The 14796-nt window shown below is 33.1% G+C and overlaps 1 protein-coding gene across 1 annotated transcript in view; it reads right to left on the minus strand.

Moving 5' to 3' along the window:
- The window catches only part of GRIK2 (glutamate ionotropic receptor kainate type subunit 2), a 442707-nt gene that overhangs the window by 159641 nt on the left and 268270 nt on the right, over nt 1-14796 (minus strand). The window contains exon 10 of the mRNA XM_068416353.1: nt 7174-7380. Within this exon, the coding sequence (XP_068272454.1) occupies nt 7174-7380 (207 nt within the window). The remainder of the gene's footprint in view (nt 1-7173; nt 7381-14796) is intronic.

Below are 14796 nucleotides of genomic sequence, written 5' to 3' on the forward strand. Positions count from 1 at the left end.
AAAAAAAAGTTGATTTTTCAAGATCTATAGAAGACATGGCAGGATGTGAACAGTCTCTATGGAAAGGGAAATAAAGAGGAAGACATCTTAAATGATTCCCTTATTGTCTTGAACTTTTATGAGAATGTAGGTGTTAGGAACAGTGACAAGAATGAAGGAATAAAAAAGACAAGTAAAAAATAATGAGATAAGTTTTGGTGATATTCAACTGAATTTGACAGTAAGATAGCCAAGATGAACATTAAGAGAAGTCTGAGATGCAGGTTTAGATGGAGAAAGATAGGTCAGGGAAAAAAAGTAGGTTTTTGAAGAAATATGAGTTATAATCACTCCTGCATTATGCTATGTTCCTATCTATTTTTACTTTCTGACATATCATTTTGTGATCATGTGGTTAATCTATACTATGAATTAATGGAAAATGTGTTACAGAAGGAGAAATAACCATTTCTGGATTTAAATTGATAATTTTGTAGCTGTTAATGTGATTGGAATAAATATTTTAAAAGACAGATATAAGGAGAACTTAAGGCCTAAATATTTTGAAACCTTTCTTGCAAATCCTAAATAAGGTCTTACAATACAAACTCGCTGTTTTTCTATCAACACCAGTTTAACTTATCAGCAGTGCACTCAAATGTTGTCATATATAAAGGCGCTGTCTGAAGAATCTTCTTTTTTGGAATCTCCGCTTGCCTCATATTTCAGGCCTTTTTTTTTCCCTAATGATTACTCAGTTGATATATCTGTTTAAACTATGATAATATTTTTAAAGAAATATGAAATGAATGACAGTTCAGAGTCATAAATATTGGCCACAAAGGAAGAGAGACAAACCACTGTGTCAAAGTCCTGAATTTACCAAATTCAGATAAGGCAAAATGTTTTTAAAGTCACTACTGATATTCTGCACCTCTGGTTTACTAGTTAGGCTGTCCTGTGAAACATTCTTATTATTTGAACCTGATGATTATAACTAGCACAGCAGCCCTTAGCAAAAATCTAGGGAGCCTTGCAAAAAACAATTAAGTCATTCTGAGAAGTAAAGAAAGGATGAGATGATGTAGTGTTCTATTTGATAAAAAAAAAAAATTGTTAAATATTACAATCCAGTGATCCTCTATGGAGGAATATTTTGAAAATGGACTAATAAAAATGTTCAATAAGTAGTAGCATATGAGTAAGTGTCAGTACATGAATTTAGGAGCATCATTTGAAAAAAAAAGAATCAGTTAGAGTTAAGTGTTATACATGGCTTTGAAACTGTCGACATCAGACCAGTGTTTTCAATAGTACAATGAGGCAGCCATAAAGCAGATACGATGCTCTAAAGAGCACTGACAGACCACAGGTTTTATTGTCCAGCACATATAATGTTGGTGCAAAAAGTCAGAATGCTCAATCTTTCTTTCTCCTAAAGGGTCTCTTAACTCCCTGCTGCTGTCAAACTTTCTGAGATTTTGATTAATGAAAGAGACATGGCTAAACTGTCCTGCATTGTATTGAAAATCTCAACTGTCAGACCTTTTGCATGCAAGTTGCAAGGAGGAAGACTGCGTCTGTCCTTTATGAGAAGAGGCAAGAGAAGCTCCTTAACCTTTCCTTATGAGGCTCAATATGGGAGGACTTGCTGTAAGTATGAAGAAAAGAGATAAAATCAGAACAATGTGATGAAACTGCATTTGAAAAGGGGAGGAAGAGAGAAGAAAAAGACGGAAGAAAAATATAGAAGAAAAAAAATATGTCTCAAAAAGCAAGCAACCAAAAATCTATAAAGCTGTTTATTGGAAGATTTTTTTTCACTTCTTCACAGTAGTGCAAAGAGCTTGGCTCTAGTCCTTCAAGAATGTAAGGACCTTAAATTAGGAAAAAAGAAAGATAGCAAGTTATTGAAGGAAAATGTGTCCAGAAACATTTTAAACTGGTTATATAAATATCTGAAACTATTCTGTTACTGACAGAATAAAAGTCCACTACTATTTTTTATAAATGTAAGCATTTTGTATGTAAGCATTTATTCGTAAGATACTGAAGTAAAACACAAAGTTACATTTAAAGATAATTCAAATTAAGTAGTGTTTTCCAAATGCCCAACTGTGTAAGTCTTAACTTACAAGCTGAAAAATCCTACTCTTCTCAGATACAAAGAAAAGTTCCAATTTAATCCTCACATATAATAAAATAATGGTCATTACCTAAAAATTGGACCTTTTCTATAATTATTTATGAATCATAAAAGATCTGCAAGCTTTAAAATCTATTTATAATGCATAAGCTTTGTGTTGTGGAAGAATCATTCAAAGAAAGAGCCAAGAAAAAAAAAAGAATACTTATTTTTTAATGGTATATAATAATAACAAATTACTTCCCAGTGCGTTTTTCACTTTCATTTGTATCTCTGGGAAAGTATAAAATAGTAATATTTGCCCATTTTAGAATCCAATGATAAGAATGTTTTGAAGTAATTTTGGAGCTGTAAAGTAGAATGTCTAACAGAAAAAAAAAAAGCATATTACATATTTTTATTCTATCAGTATCTGCTATCTACAGGGGAACATAATTTACACATTCACAGTACATATCTCATACAATATAATACAGTGCCATAACAACTTTTAGCACCACAGAACAACCTGAAATCCCCAGAATTTATGATTCAGTTCAAAACCAATTCAATATATCTATCCTTGAATAAAGTTCTTGAACCAAAGGCAGCAGGTCAGTATACAGAATACTTTTTTATGAAGAGTAGCTCCATAAAGGATGGAGATACCTGGATTTTAGCTCCCTCTCTGCCAAATATCTAACACCCTTGTCTTGAATTAACCAGAGAGAAGGGTAAAATACTGAATGAAAAATTGTGGCAAAGAAATCAGACTGCTTAACGGGAGAAATCCAATTTAAAATATTTTCATAGGGAAATCTTACCTATATTTTCTGTCCTAGTGAATATTTCTCTTCCATTTGCAGCTATTGAGACCACAGTCTTTTCCAACAAGAATTCATTATCATTCAGTTGTCAAAGGGAAGGAATCACTGAACTCATTTCTTTCAGTATTTATCATTTATTCAAAAGGAAACTAGTCATTGTTTGGAGACCAATATCAGAATGATGGCATAGGTGAAGACTTAGTAAAACAGTCAAAGAAAGAAGAAATGCGAGTAAACTATGGGAAAGGACACTGAAAACTGTCAAAGCCTGATATAAAGGCTTCAGTCTTTGTTCACACTGTAGAATTTCAAGCCTGAGACTGACATGATATGCTGAGCTCAGTTTAGATAACATTATCTTCATTTCCCTTACACTTTTGAGTCCAAGCAATTACATACAGTGACTAAGCACAGATTTAAACAATTTAAAAATTCAGATTCTGCGTGGTACTTTTTATCTTTATATAAATTGTGCATCTTCCTTTCTACACACATAATATACAGAAATTATCCATTTTATTTATTCTTGAATTACAAACGCTACAAACTACCCTTGTAAAGATATATACTATAATATCCTTTCTTTCTGAACTCAAGTGACTGACATTTAAAATATAACAAGCAGATAAAAATTTAAAAAATTATAAAAATATTTTTTAAAATAGATGTAAGTACTATGGTGTGGTGGTGCAGACCCACCCCGCAACTGCTGGGCTGCATTGTAATGTCAGGACCTATCAACACTAATCAGGGAACAGTAAGTAGACTGAGACAATTTAGAGCCCTCTGATCCTGCCTGTGGGTACCATGAGTGGTCTGAAACAATTAGGCACTCTCTGGTCCTGTTTGCCAGTGCAGTGAATCGAGACTGTCTGGTACCTCCCCATCCTAGGCACAAGTATGATTCACAACCCCTAACTGCACCTGCAACTCCTGCTGCCTAGGAAATGGACAAGAACAATAAGTTGGGACAATTGGGCACTCCTCAACTGTACCTAACTCCTGTTACCTGGGAAACGTACACAAAACTCCTCCTGCACTGGACCATTACCCGCTCTGAACGGTGCCAAGTCTGCCTGACAAGAATTAATGGCCATCTCAAAAAAAAGTACTGACCAAAGTCAAACATCTTGTGACCCTATAAATGCTGATCCTAAGTGAGGCCCTTTGAGCTCTCTGGGATTGCAGCAGGCTATGACCCTGCATCTCTCCTTGAGTTGGGACGCCTCTCAGGGCTGCTTCTGCGACATCCAGGCTTGACTCATGAGATAACTTAGACCGTCCGCCGATAGATGCTGACAAAGGGAAAGAGTGAGTAATTCACTATTATTGGACAGGGTGTTTTAATGTAATGAGTAATTCACTATATTTTGATTTTGCAAGACTTGCAAAGTCTATTGGATTCCAAATTTACGATCTGCAGAAAAGGAAACATCTTAAGTATAGGTTAACCTGTATCTGCCTCTATATCTACCCCTATCTGTATTTGGTACCATATCTGTGTGTGTGTGTTTACATATGCAATTTGATTTAAGTAACTTCTTTTTGAAGCTTTAACTGAATCACTATATCAATTACAATAGATTGTTGATTTTTAATTGATGAAGTACTGTTAGAAAATCATATTATCTAATCTTGTGATATACCATAATAGTGTTAAACCTTAATTGCTGCTATCCCAAAGTTGCACAAAACACATAATACCACATTGAATCATTACCATTGAAATCCCTGTACCCAGTTCCTTTAGACATAAACTGTTGACCAGGTCTGGGACTAGGATTGGATGCAGCTTCACCTAGACTCCTCTCTGAGAAGGAGTTTAGAAAGCAAGGGGGTCCTTCCTGAACCTCATGACTCAATGGGAGGGTCTTCCTTACTCTTTTCCCTTTACCCACTACCCCTGCACACTTCCAATCTCTCTATAAACCATTCTAGCCCAGGTCTGCCCCAATTTCTCCTTTGTAGTAAGTAATAGAGTGGACTTTGCCATTCTAACTTTGTTAAGTCGCTCTTTTTTTTTACAAATTCTCATTAAAATCACTTTTGCTATTATCTTTGGCAGTGATTCTTTAAGCGACCTTAAACCTCAACCACTCTCCCCCGTGACACATGGCAGCTTTCAGAACTCTGTCTTTATTCTGTAGTCTACTTACTTTAACTAGAAACTCAGGTTGAAAAATGTAGACAGAATCATTTCACCTTTCCCAAAGAAATAGTAATTGAGTTTATTACATTACTTTATACAAAACAAAACCTTTTTGACATTTTAAAAAATATTCTCTAAAGGGAAAAAAAAAGACTGAAAAACTAAGATAATGGGCCAAGTGAAGTAGTTAGTAAATATGGAAACTTCAAATGTGGTGACTGTCTATCTGGAATTCTTCTCTAAATTCTTGTGCATCAGTTCTGAGGTCTGAAGTGTTGCTTGCTAATAAAATGTACCAATAACATGCATGCAAATAAAGGGCGCAGACGCATAAATAAATTGCATGTATTCGAATGGATTACAAAACAGGAATAGATAAAACCAGAGAAAATGTTAAAGGAAAATTTTAACAAGAAATTGACAGATACTAGTAAGAGTTATGATCCAGGTTAAGAAGTTAGACTACATCTTCCATGATGCAATAAGCATAGTACCTAAACTTTGTTGATTCCTAAGTAAACATCTTTTCACAAGCCAAAATAAATTTTAATCTAAGTTTAGTTGTATGTTATCTATGGGGAAAAGGAACACATGTTCCATTCTCTGTTATCAAGAGAAATGGACTGGAAAACTTGTTGTTCTGTATATTTTACTGCTGCAACTTCTTTAAATGTATTTTATTTCAAGATTCTCTTAGTGAAAATCTTAGGAGGTCATACTAGTGCTTGTCAAGAAAGCTTTAGGGCTGAATAATAAAAGCATACTAAAATGTGATTTTTCTTTGCTGCTTATTATATAAGAAATACTTCCACAATATCCACCTCAATAATGGAAAATTAGTTCCAGACAATGATACTACCTAACAACCATCAAATCTAATAGCTATGCATGCCTATGCATTCATACATGTGTGAAAATATGCAGGTATAGGGATGGACTAATAGTCTAGCTAAATCTCTGGTTGCTTTCTATGTGTACTAGGTGTAATACATACACATATTTAAAGATAATATAAATATAATACTCCCACACATTCTTTTTTAAAGTGTGAAGTTAGGCATAATCAACATCTGCTGCAACAGCAATATCAAATTATTTACTAGAAAAACACAAAGATAACAACCCTTCTAGTAAATATGAATATTTTGACTAGCGTATGTTCTACTGATCTGCTGAAATCTTAAAGCAAATCGAAACAAAATTAGTGAATATTTTCCTTCAAGTTATTCATGCAGTTTTCGCCATCATTAGGAAGTTTCTCTTGAATTAGCTATAAAATAGTCTCCCCTTCTTCCTATTTTAAATGACAGTGATGTGAAGAATATGTTTTATCTCACTCTGATCAAATGTCTCTATTTCGAGCAATTCACACAAATAATTGCAAAAAGGGACAATGACATAGTTTTCAAATTGACTAAAATGTTTCTAAGAGACTGAATTCAACTGGCATGACCAACTGGGAAAGCATGCTTTGAAGGACACAAAGTAATGCCTGCCTTGCTCATTTACAAGTAACTGTAATGGTACCTGTTTTGATACATATTGCATTACTTTTCTGCTTCAGTATATGTTGATATTTTTGTCTTACTGCTTGCACTTTATTGTTAATGTTTCAAGATAGATGTTCCTATGCTTTGTGTATATCAAATAATTTATATGTTTACACTACATACATACACAGAAATTTCTCTAAGACAGTCTCAGATCCACTACCAGGAGGCCTGACTTCTATTGATTAATGAAGACATATGTTTTGTCACAAAAAAAACCCCATATATTTGTTCTCAGAAACAAGTTCTGAATACTGTCTATTCCATATTTTGACTTACACATATGCCACAGAACAACTAAACCAGTTTAGCTGAAACAAAATCTGCCTATAGTCAAAACAGAGATGGAGAATAGTCTTCATTTAAAGAACAAATTCTACATTATAGAAACCATTGATGTGAATTTACTTGCATTGCTTCTTTAAACATCTGCATTTTCCAAAACAGTACTATTCAAATATCATTATCATAAAAATTTTAAAATTTGTATAGATACAGTTGAAATATAAATGGATAGTAGACAGCTTCCAAAAGTTAACTTACATGATCAATTAGTTCGCGAACCATTCCATTCCACTGTCCGTTGGCATCTTCTTGGGCTCCATATTTTCCATCCTCCACCAGTCTAATCTCATAGGAAAACCCAAGGATAGTAGACAACTCCCTGAGGAGGTCAATGCAATAACCTTCAAATCGATCATTTCCATACAAGGGTTTGTCAGACTTCTTGAACATAACATATGGCTCTTCCTGTAAAAAGACAGAATGCATAATGAGCGCCCCCACAGCTTTCTTTTCTTTTTGACCTGAAGTAGTACACTGTCATAATACCACTCCCTGTACAAAGAACTAAAAGGAAATGTAGAATCCTTTTAGCTTTTGGTTATGACTGTCTAAACTCTTTATTTATCTTCAAACTGAAGTCAGCCAGAAGACTGTCTTTCTCATTTTTATTTGAAAAAATGACACTGTAAACATCATAGACGTATGTTCAAGGACTTCATATAAATACTAAATTTAAATGCGCTCCTTAACAAGTTACATTATACATTAACATCAAATGCATTGTTTGGATGAACATTGTAAACCTCTTAAAATGCAGAAACAATGTACTTTGGCAATTGAAAAAAAAAATTAATTCAGATCCCAAATATCAAACAAATATGGCTTTACACTTTTCTTTACACAAGTATTTTAACTCTTTTCTCAATGCTTTTTTAGGTAAAGTATAGAAACCCCATTCAGGAAGAAAAAGTCAGTGGAATCACCACTGTTCTGTTGCCTCAAGTTATAGCCCGCCACTTACAAGACTGCAGGAAAAACAGAAAAAAGTTAACTAAAAAAATAAATTCTATGATACACATTCCATGAAAACAGAATTTATTTTCTTTAAATATTTATCTTCTTATATTTAATTTAAAATACAATGTGACTTTTTTGCATAAAGTGATGTGTAAACAGAACAGCAAACAAATTAAAATTATTGGCAGGATATTCATATTTATGGGAAGAAAAAACATTTAGCAAAATATAGGATTTTTACATCTGTTTCTCATTATAGGGTAACCTTCCTCAAATACAAAGCTAAAGAGAAAAAGACAAAAAACAAATGGTAGAGTTTTCCACTACAGTATGGCACCAATATTCAAGTGGTATTTGATAGGTTAAATACACAACTCAGTCTTTGCTCATGTTTTAGGCTTTTTTCATTTTTTACAACAATAAAATATAAGCACCAAGTAAGGTAAGACAAATGGTAGTAGATGCAACTACTGCACCAAATACAAGTCTCAAAGAATAATCAGATAAACTCTCCAGGGTAGCTTAACAAAATTCATACAGCCCTAAATCTCCACATCAGCACTCCGTGGGGTTAAAGGCACTTCATTCTACAGGCATGTGACAGCTTTAATAAGGATTTGTCAGCATTCCTGATGTAAACATCTATCTTGAGGTGTCCCACAATTTAAGCATTGTATCTGCATAAAACTGGAACTTTAACATATGAGATTTTACCCAAAATGCAAAGGAGAAAACAGGGAGATCTCATGCTCTTAAAAGAAGTGTGTTCAGAATATATCTGTTCCCCTGTTGCCTCTTACACTTTTTTTTCTAAATAAGACAAACTACTGAATCAAGACTCTCCTGAGATCCTATTTTTATATATTTCTATTGAAATTAATAAGGTTACTGCCATATTTTTTAGAAGTATACCACTGATCTTCATACAATTAACAAAGAATGTAACATGAAATAAATAGTCTGAAGAAACTACTAGGATGTTTTAACAGAAACTTTTTAAAGAACAGATAGGCAAATGACTCCAGGAGAGGTCTTCTAGATGTAGTACTGACAAGAAGAAAGACTTGACTGAAAACATGAAAGTTAAAAGCAATTTAAACAACAAAGATTGTTGAATAATTCTTGAGAGGCAGAGACAGTGAAAGAACAAAAGCTATATGTGAAAAGAGTTGTTAATAAACAGACAATTGATATGAAATATGTCATAGAAAACAACTGAAAGGAAAACAGTTTTTCAGGTGAAATAAGAATTCCTTAAAAAAAGCACACTATTGGCCAAGCAGAAGCCATGCTAAGACAAAACACAAAGTGTAGAAAAGGAAGCAACAAGACTCAAACATGAATTCTTCAATTAACTGAAACTCAGAAAAAGAAGTATGGAGGAAGCAAAATGTAACACAGAAAAACAAACAAACAAGCATAAAACTTATGCAGGGACAAATGCATAAATGCCAAAGTACAAAATACAGTACAATTAGCAATTGATATTGAGGATAAAACGTGACATTCTAGGAGCAAGAATAAAAGGAAATTCTAGGAACTAGTTCGTCTGTTGCCCAGCAGGAAGACAAAATCATAAAATGACATTACAAAGACAATCAAACAGTTTGATAATTTTCCTGTGCCTGTCTTCTCTGAAAAGGTTAATGCTGGTCAGATACTCTACAAAATTAATACAAGAAACACATGTAAAGTGTTTAGACTAAAGTGAGTCCCTGGAAGTATTTTCAGGAAGTTTGGATCTGATGAATCCACAGAAAAACTCTTTTTAGCAATTTCAGATCCATTAGCAATTACCTTTAAGAATTCACGGAGGCTTCAAGGAGACCGTAAAAGGCTTATCTTTAAACTCTTCCCAATCCAAAAACTTCACAAACTAGAGGACTACAAAATTGTAGACTGATTAATACAATTTTTAGAAAAACAGTATTTTTATCCCAAGAAAATTATAAACCTATTTCATTTGTGGGAACCTAAAGCTAAGAGAATACGGAGAAGGGAAGAAGTCGAGGCAAGTCATGACATCACGTTATATGCAAAGTCATCATGTTCTTCCTAAAAGTACGAAGGAAATTTGACTGTCCAGAAATGTACACTTCATTGAAAGAGATTCAGTATCAATCTGGAAAGATATAATAAGTGATACTCCTTTATAGAGTACATTTAAAAATTTCCACTTATTCTTGAACAGAAAAGATGCTAATTGGATGTTTACTCACTCTACAATTGGGCAGGATCAGAATTCAAAATGTTGAGTTTCAGAAAATAGAAGAGTAATTTAAAAAAAAGGCATTCAAAAGGAATTAACTAGTATTTCTACACTTCAGATGAATAATAAATTGCAGAAATTCAGAAGGAAAAGAGCTGATTAGGTAGCAACTCTATAAAATTAAGTTCTAGATATTATAGGGGATCATGTACTAGACTCAAAAATATCACACCATTAACTGAGAAAAAAAACCTGACCTATTTGGATATGCTTTGAGCAGGAGTCGGGACTGGAGGACCTACAGTGGTCCCTTTCCATCAAAACTACCCTATCGTTCTATATTTTTGACAGTATTAATTTTTCAGTTGCTGTATTACATTCAGTTTTGAATACTGCAGTTCAGGAGAAACATGAACTGAGGTCTACAAAATAGAATGAGGAAAGACTGAAAGAGTATAGGTTGTTTCACTTAAGGAAAACAGACCGGAAGGGAAGTGATAGAAGTCTTCAACATGTACAAAGTTGTTTCAAAAAGGAACCAGACAAGTTCTTTTCTGTAAAGGGGACAGGAATTAATGGCCTTAAACTTTAGTAAAAGAAGTAATGGTGAGAAACTAGGAAACAGTTTATAATGGTAACTCTACTTAAGTGCCACAGTAGGTTATCTAAGAATTTGGACTGTTTTGCTAGAAGAAAATGCTAAGCTCAATCACCCATTGCTAAAAAAAAAAAAAAAAAAGGCCAAGAAAACATCTACCTGTGGTAACTGTTTCTGATGTGAAAAGAACATTCACCATCCAGGACGTGAAATCGTGACAACTGAAAAATTCTCCATTTCAGCTGTGAGGTTCTGTGTTTTTGGAATTTTTAGAAATGTCTGGAACTTCTTTATCAACAGTAGTTAATTTAAATATATTAACTCATTAATTTTGGAATAAAGACTCGATGAAATTTTTTAGCTACACTTTAAATCCGAAAATTTATTTCTGAAGGTGTAAAAATCTCAGATTACTTCTTCTCAAATATATGATTCTATATATACCTCTGTAGGCATTATGAAACTCCTATGTAGCTTTGAATGCTCAGTACACAGATCCCAGGCATTTGCTCTCTGAGTTGTTTAGATATTTACAGAGTCACACACTCCCCCATCTCTCTGGAATCTTGACAAGATTCTTCACAACAGTTTTGTTTCTATCTTCCATTCCACGCAATCTTGAATTATATAGGGTAGAATTTAAATATGTGTGATATCAGGGAGGCAGTATAATTGCCAATTCATGCTTTTATGTCTCCTTTACTTAGTAAGGACAGTAGGATTTTCTTCACTGAGCCATCCAGCTCATCCATACATGCTTGCATATTTTCCTCTAAGATCATTACAGTAACCACCAATCGCTTTATCTGTTCTGCTAATGCTTTTTTACACTTTGTTAAAAAAAAATCTTGCGATACTTTCTGGAATTCATAGCGCAAACTCCATAATCAATAAACTATTCTTTACTCTGAGCAGTTTGGATAAGGGCTACAATACTGTCTATGCTACTATTTAATATAATAATTTGTTATGGAAAAAAAAGCTTTTGATGAGAAGACTGATCAATGAGTTACTAATTCTCTCTGAATACTTTCAAAATCCTTACATTAAGTCATTGCTTAATGGCTTTTGCTGCTTTTTCTTATAGTCTTCCACTATTCAATGTTCAATGTTCAAAACGTTTGTTTTACAACAAAACTAGTACCTAGTCCAGTTGCCTAGAAAGAAATAAGTACTTGTTCAGTACAAAACATTATGAGAAGAAAATTAATCAGGTCTAGAGAGGATGCAAGGTAGAAAAAATGTTTTATTAAATACTAATTATAATTGCCAGGATAAAAAAAAAAGTGAGAAGAATTGGAATCGTTCTGATAAACCTAGCAGGAAAATATACATTCTCAGAATAGTCAAATTTCTTGTTTCAGCCATTAAGAAAAGACCAAGATAGCCAAAATACTTGTATTTCTTGTTCATATGACATATTAATTGAGTGATTCCTGGTCAAAGTCATAAAGGATAAATTAGAGGATGAGACACCATTTATAAATACATGTCATTAAGTGGTACTACACATGTCTATGTAACAGAAAGCAAAATCAGACTTTTATAATCACAGCAGACACCAATCTGATTGAAATATATAGCAAACTGACACGGTCAATACTAAAATTAACTAAAATAAATACATTAAAATTTAAAGATTAAAATACAAATACCTAACTCAAAGGTACTGAAAGCACTTTTCGTATCAGATTCAACTGACAGATAAATAAATAATTACAGAATTAAAAGTTAATGCTAATCTAAATAAAATTGTCAGAACTTCATTACTTATTTCACATATAAATTGATAGAAGGACAAAATTGCCTCGAAGTGAACATTTGCAAAATAATGCAGCATTTGATTACATAGAAAGGGATCAAAGAAAATTCTCATAATGCATAGAAATTAATCATATAGAAATTAATCCTCTTTCTTTTTTATGCATTTAAGCAACATTTGAAAGCAAAATCTAAGCTTGAATTGGTGCTACATGAAATTTTACAGTGAAATTTGCACATATTTAAATTCATTAAAACATGGCTGTCCAAATTTTAATCCTAATCAAGTAATCTCTTCTGAAGAGCAAAGTGTTAAAATCTTTCTAGTATATATTTGTGATTTTTTTCAGTGAACCTTTTTTTTTTTTTAAATACTGACCAATTTTCTTACATTTACGTGTAAGGAAAAAAAAACACACAACTTTTTTTTTTCTGATACCACAAATATTTGATGAACAGCAAGTAAGGAGGAGATATCATGCAGACAGAGATTTTGGTTTAAATGGACTCAAGAAAGTAGTGTATATTTTAACATTTTAAGGGAAAGCTTTGAGAAACAATAATGAAAATCATTTAGCTTTAAGAAAGAAATTTACCCTGAGAACCTCTGATGGGAGCAATTATTTACTTAATTTCATCAACAAATCAGCTTGTTACAAAACTTTAAGACCCAAGTAGTCATTTAATGTCTCATAAGGCTAAAATATCTTCAATGAAGGTTGATAGAGAAGAAATCCACAAGCCAGATAACTACTAAAAGAGAGAAAGCAGTGAAACTAGTAAATGCAAGTAATAATTTTTCTGAGAAAATTTACTGCAAAGTACACTGAACTAAAACTACTGCAAATAAAGATGTAGTCAAAAGGAAGAGTAAAGTAGCAGGTAGACTAAAAGTTGTATCTGTAAGTAGAAGATAATTCCTTTAAAAGTATTTATTCAGTAATAGAAAAAAATACAAAAGTTCGTTCAAGAATGATATAACCCTCAAGTGACCCATGACTACTGTTTTAATGCAAACTTTCTGTTTACGTATACTGTTGATGAATAAAGACATTTTTCCCTAATGATAAGGTGATGTACTCCTGGCTGTGTGGTGAACTTTAATCACAGTGATTCTTTTCAGTGAGAGTGAAGTTTAAATAATCAGATGACAGTCATTTGTCATAGACTATCATCAGAGGGGGTAGCACCCTTCTGGATGCAAAAAAGAGGAAAAGAGGATACATCAAGGAGTAGAGAGATTACATAAAGTCTTTATTTGATACAAATAATTTTCTGTAGTCCAAAAATCAAATAAGATAAAAATTGGGCAGATTTCAAAAAGAAATGACAAGGAGGAGTCAAGTTTCAATTGTATTGTATTAAAGGCCAGGTTAAATTATCATCCTATTTTCTTCTGACTTTATGTCCTAAGATTCCATGAATGTAAACAACTGGTTTTCTCATAATCTCTCTAAATTGCATCATTTCTGTGATATACAGCAAGTATACTATCTTCAAAGATTTTTTTCATCAGGCATGTCAATATAACAGTTTTTCCATTACACATTTTCATGTGTTCTACTTGCAAAATTTTTCATTGTTTTTCAATGAGTAAGTTACATCACAAACTTAAAGCTTTCCTACACAATAAGAGATTATTATCTTATGCTTCTACATGTTGAATTAATATTGTACTTCTCAGTCATTATCCAGAGATATAATACATGGCCATCCTACCTTCTGCTTGCACCCAGCCAGAAGAAAAATGGCTTTATTGACCTTTTTCTACTAAGTCAAACTTTAACTTGTGCTGATCCCACTGCACTCATTCATATACTATGACTTCCTTCAAACCTTACCATTTTTTTCTAATAAGCATCACTTACTTTTATGTTTGAAATACAAACAAGCACTGTGGCCAAGCATATCGCTGAATACCTTGCAAGTGTGAATGTACCAAAAGTTATTAGAAGTACCATTATGCTGGACCTCAGGACAAGGATAAACTCTTTTGCATTTTGAGCACTGTATACTATAAAGCAAGATAATTTACCTTTCTCAGTGGAAAAATTCTTGAAACACATTAAAGTAGTTTGCTTTACATTTCAGCTACATCTTCAAGAAATCTGTCAGTTTACAGTCTACACTGGTGACTGAAGACAGATAATTGAGGCAGGAGTGGAATGAAGCTCAGGAACAAGAGGGTGCAGACTCTGGATGTTGAAATGGGTATGAAAAGTCTGGGAGAGGTGCACACTGATCATGATAAGAAAGTACATAAAAAAGGGATAAGAAAAGTACTAAAACTGGAAAG

The sequence above is a fragment of the Nyctibius grandis genome, chromosome 1 (genome assembly GCF_013368605.1).
Source record: "Nyctibius grandis isolate bNycGra1 chromosome 1, bNycGra1.pri, whole genome shotgun sequence".
In the NCBI taxonomy this organism is placed as follows: domain Eukaryota; kingdom Metazoa; phylum Chordata; class Aves; order Nyctibiiformes; family Nyctibiidae; genus Nyctibius; species Nyctibius grandis.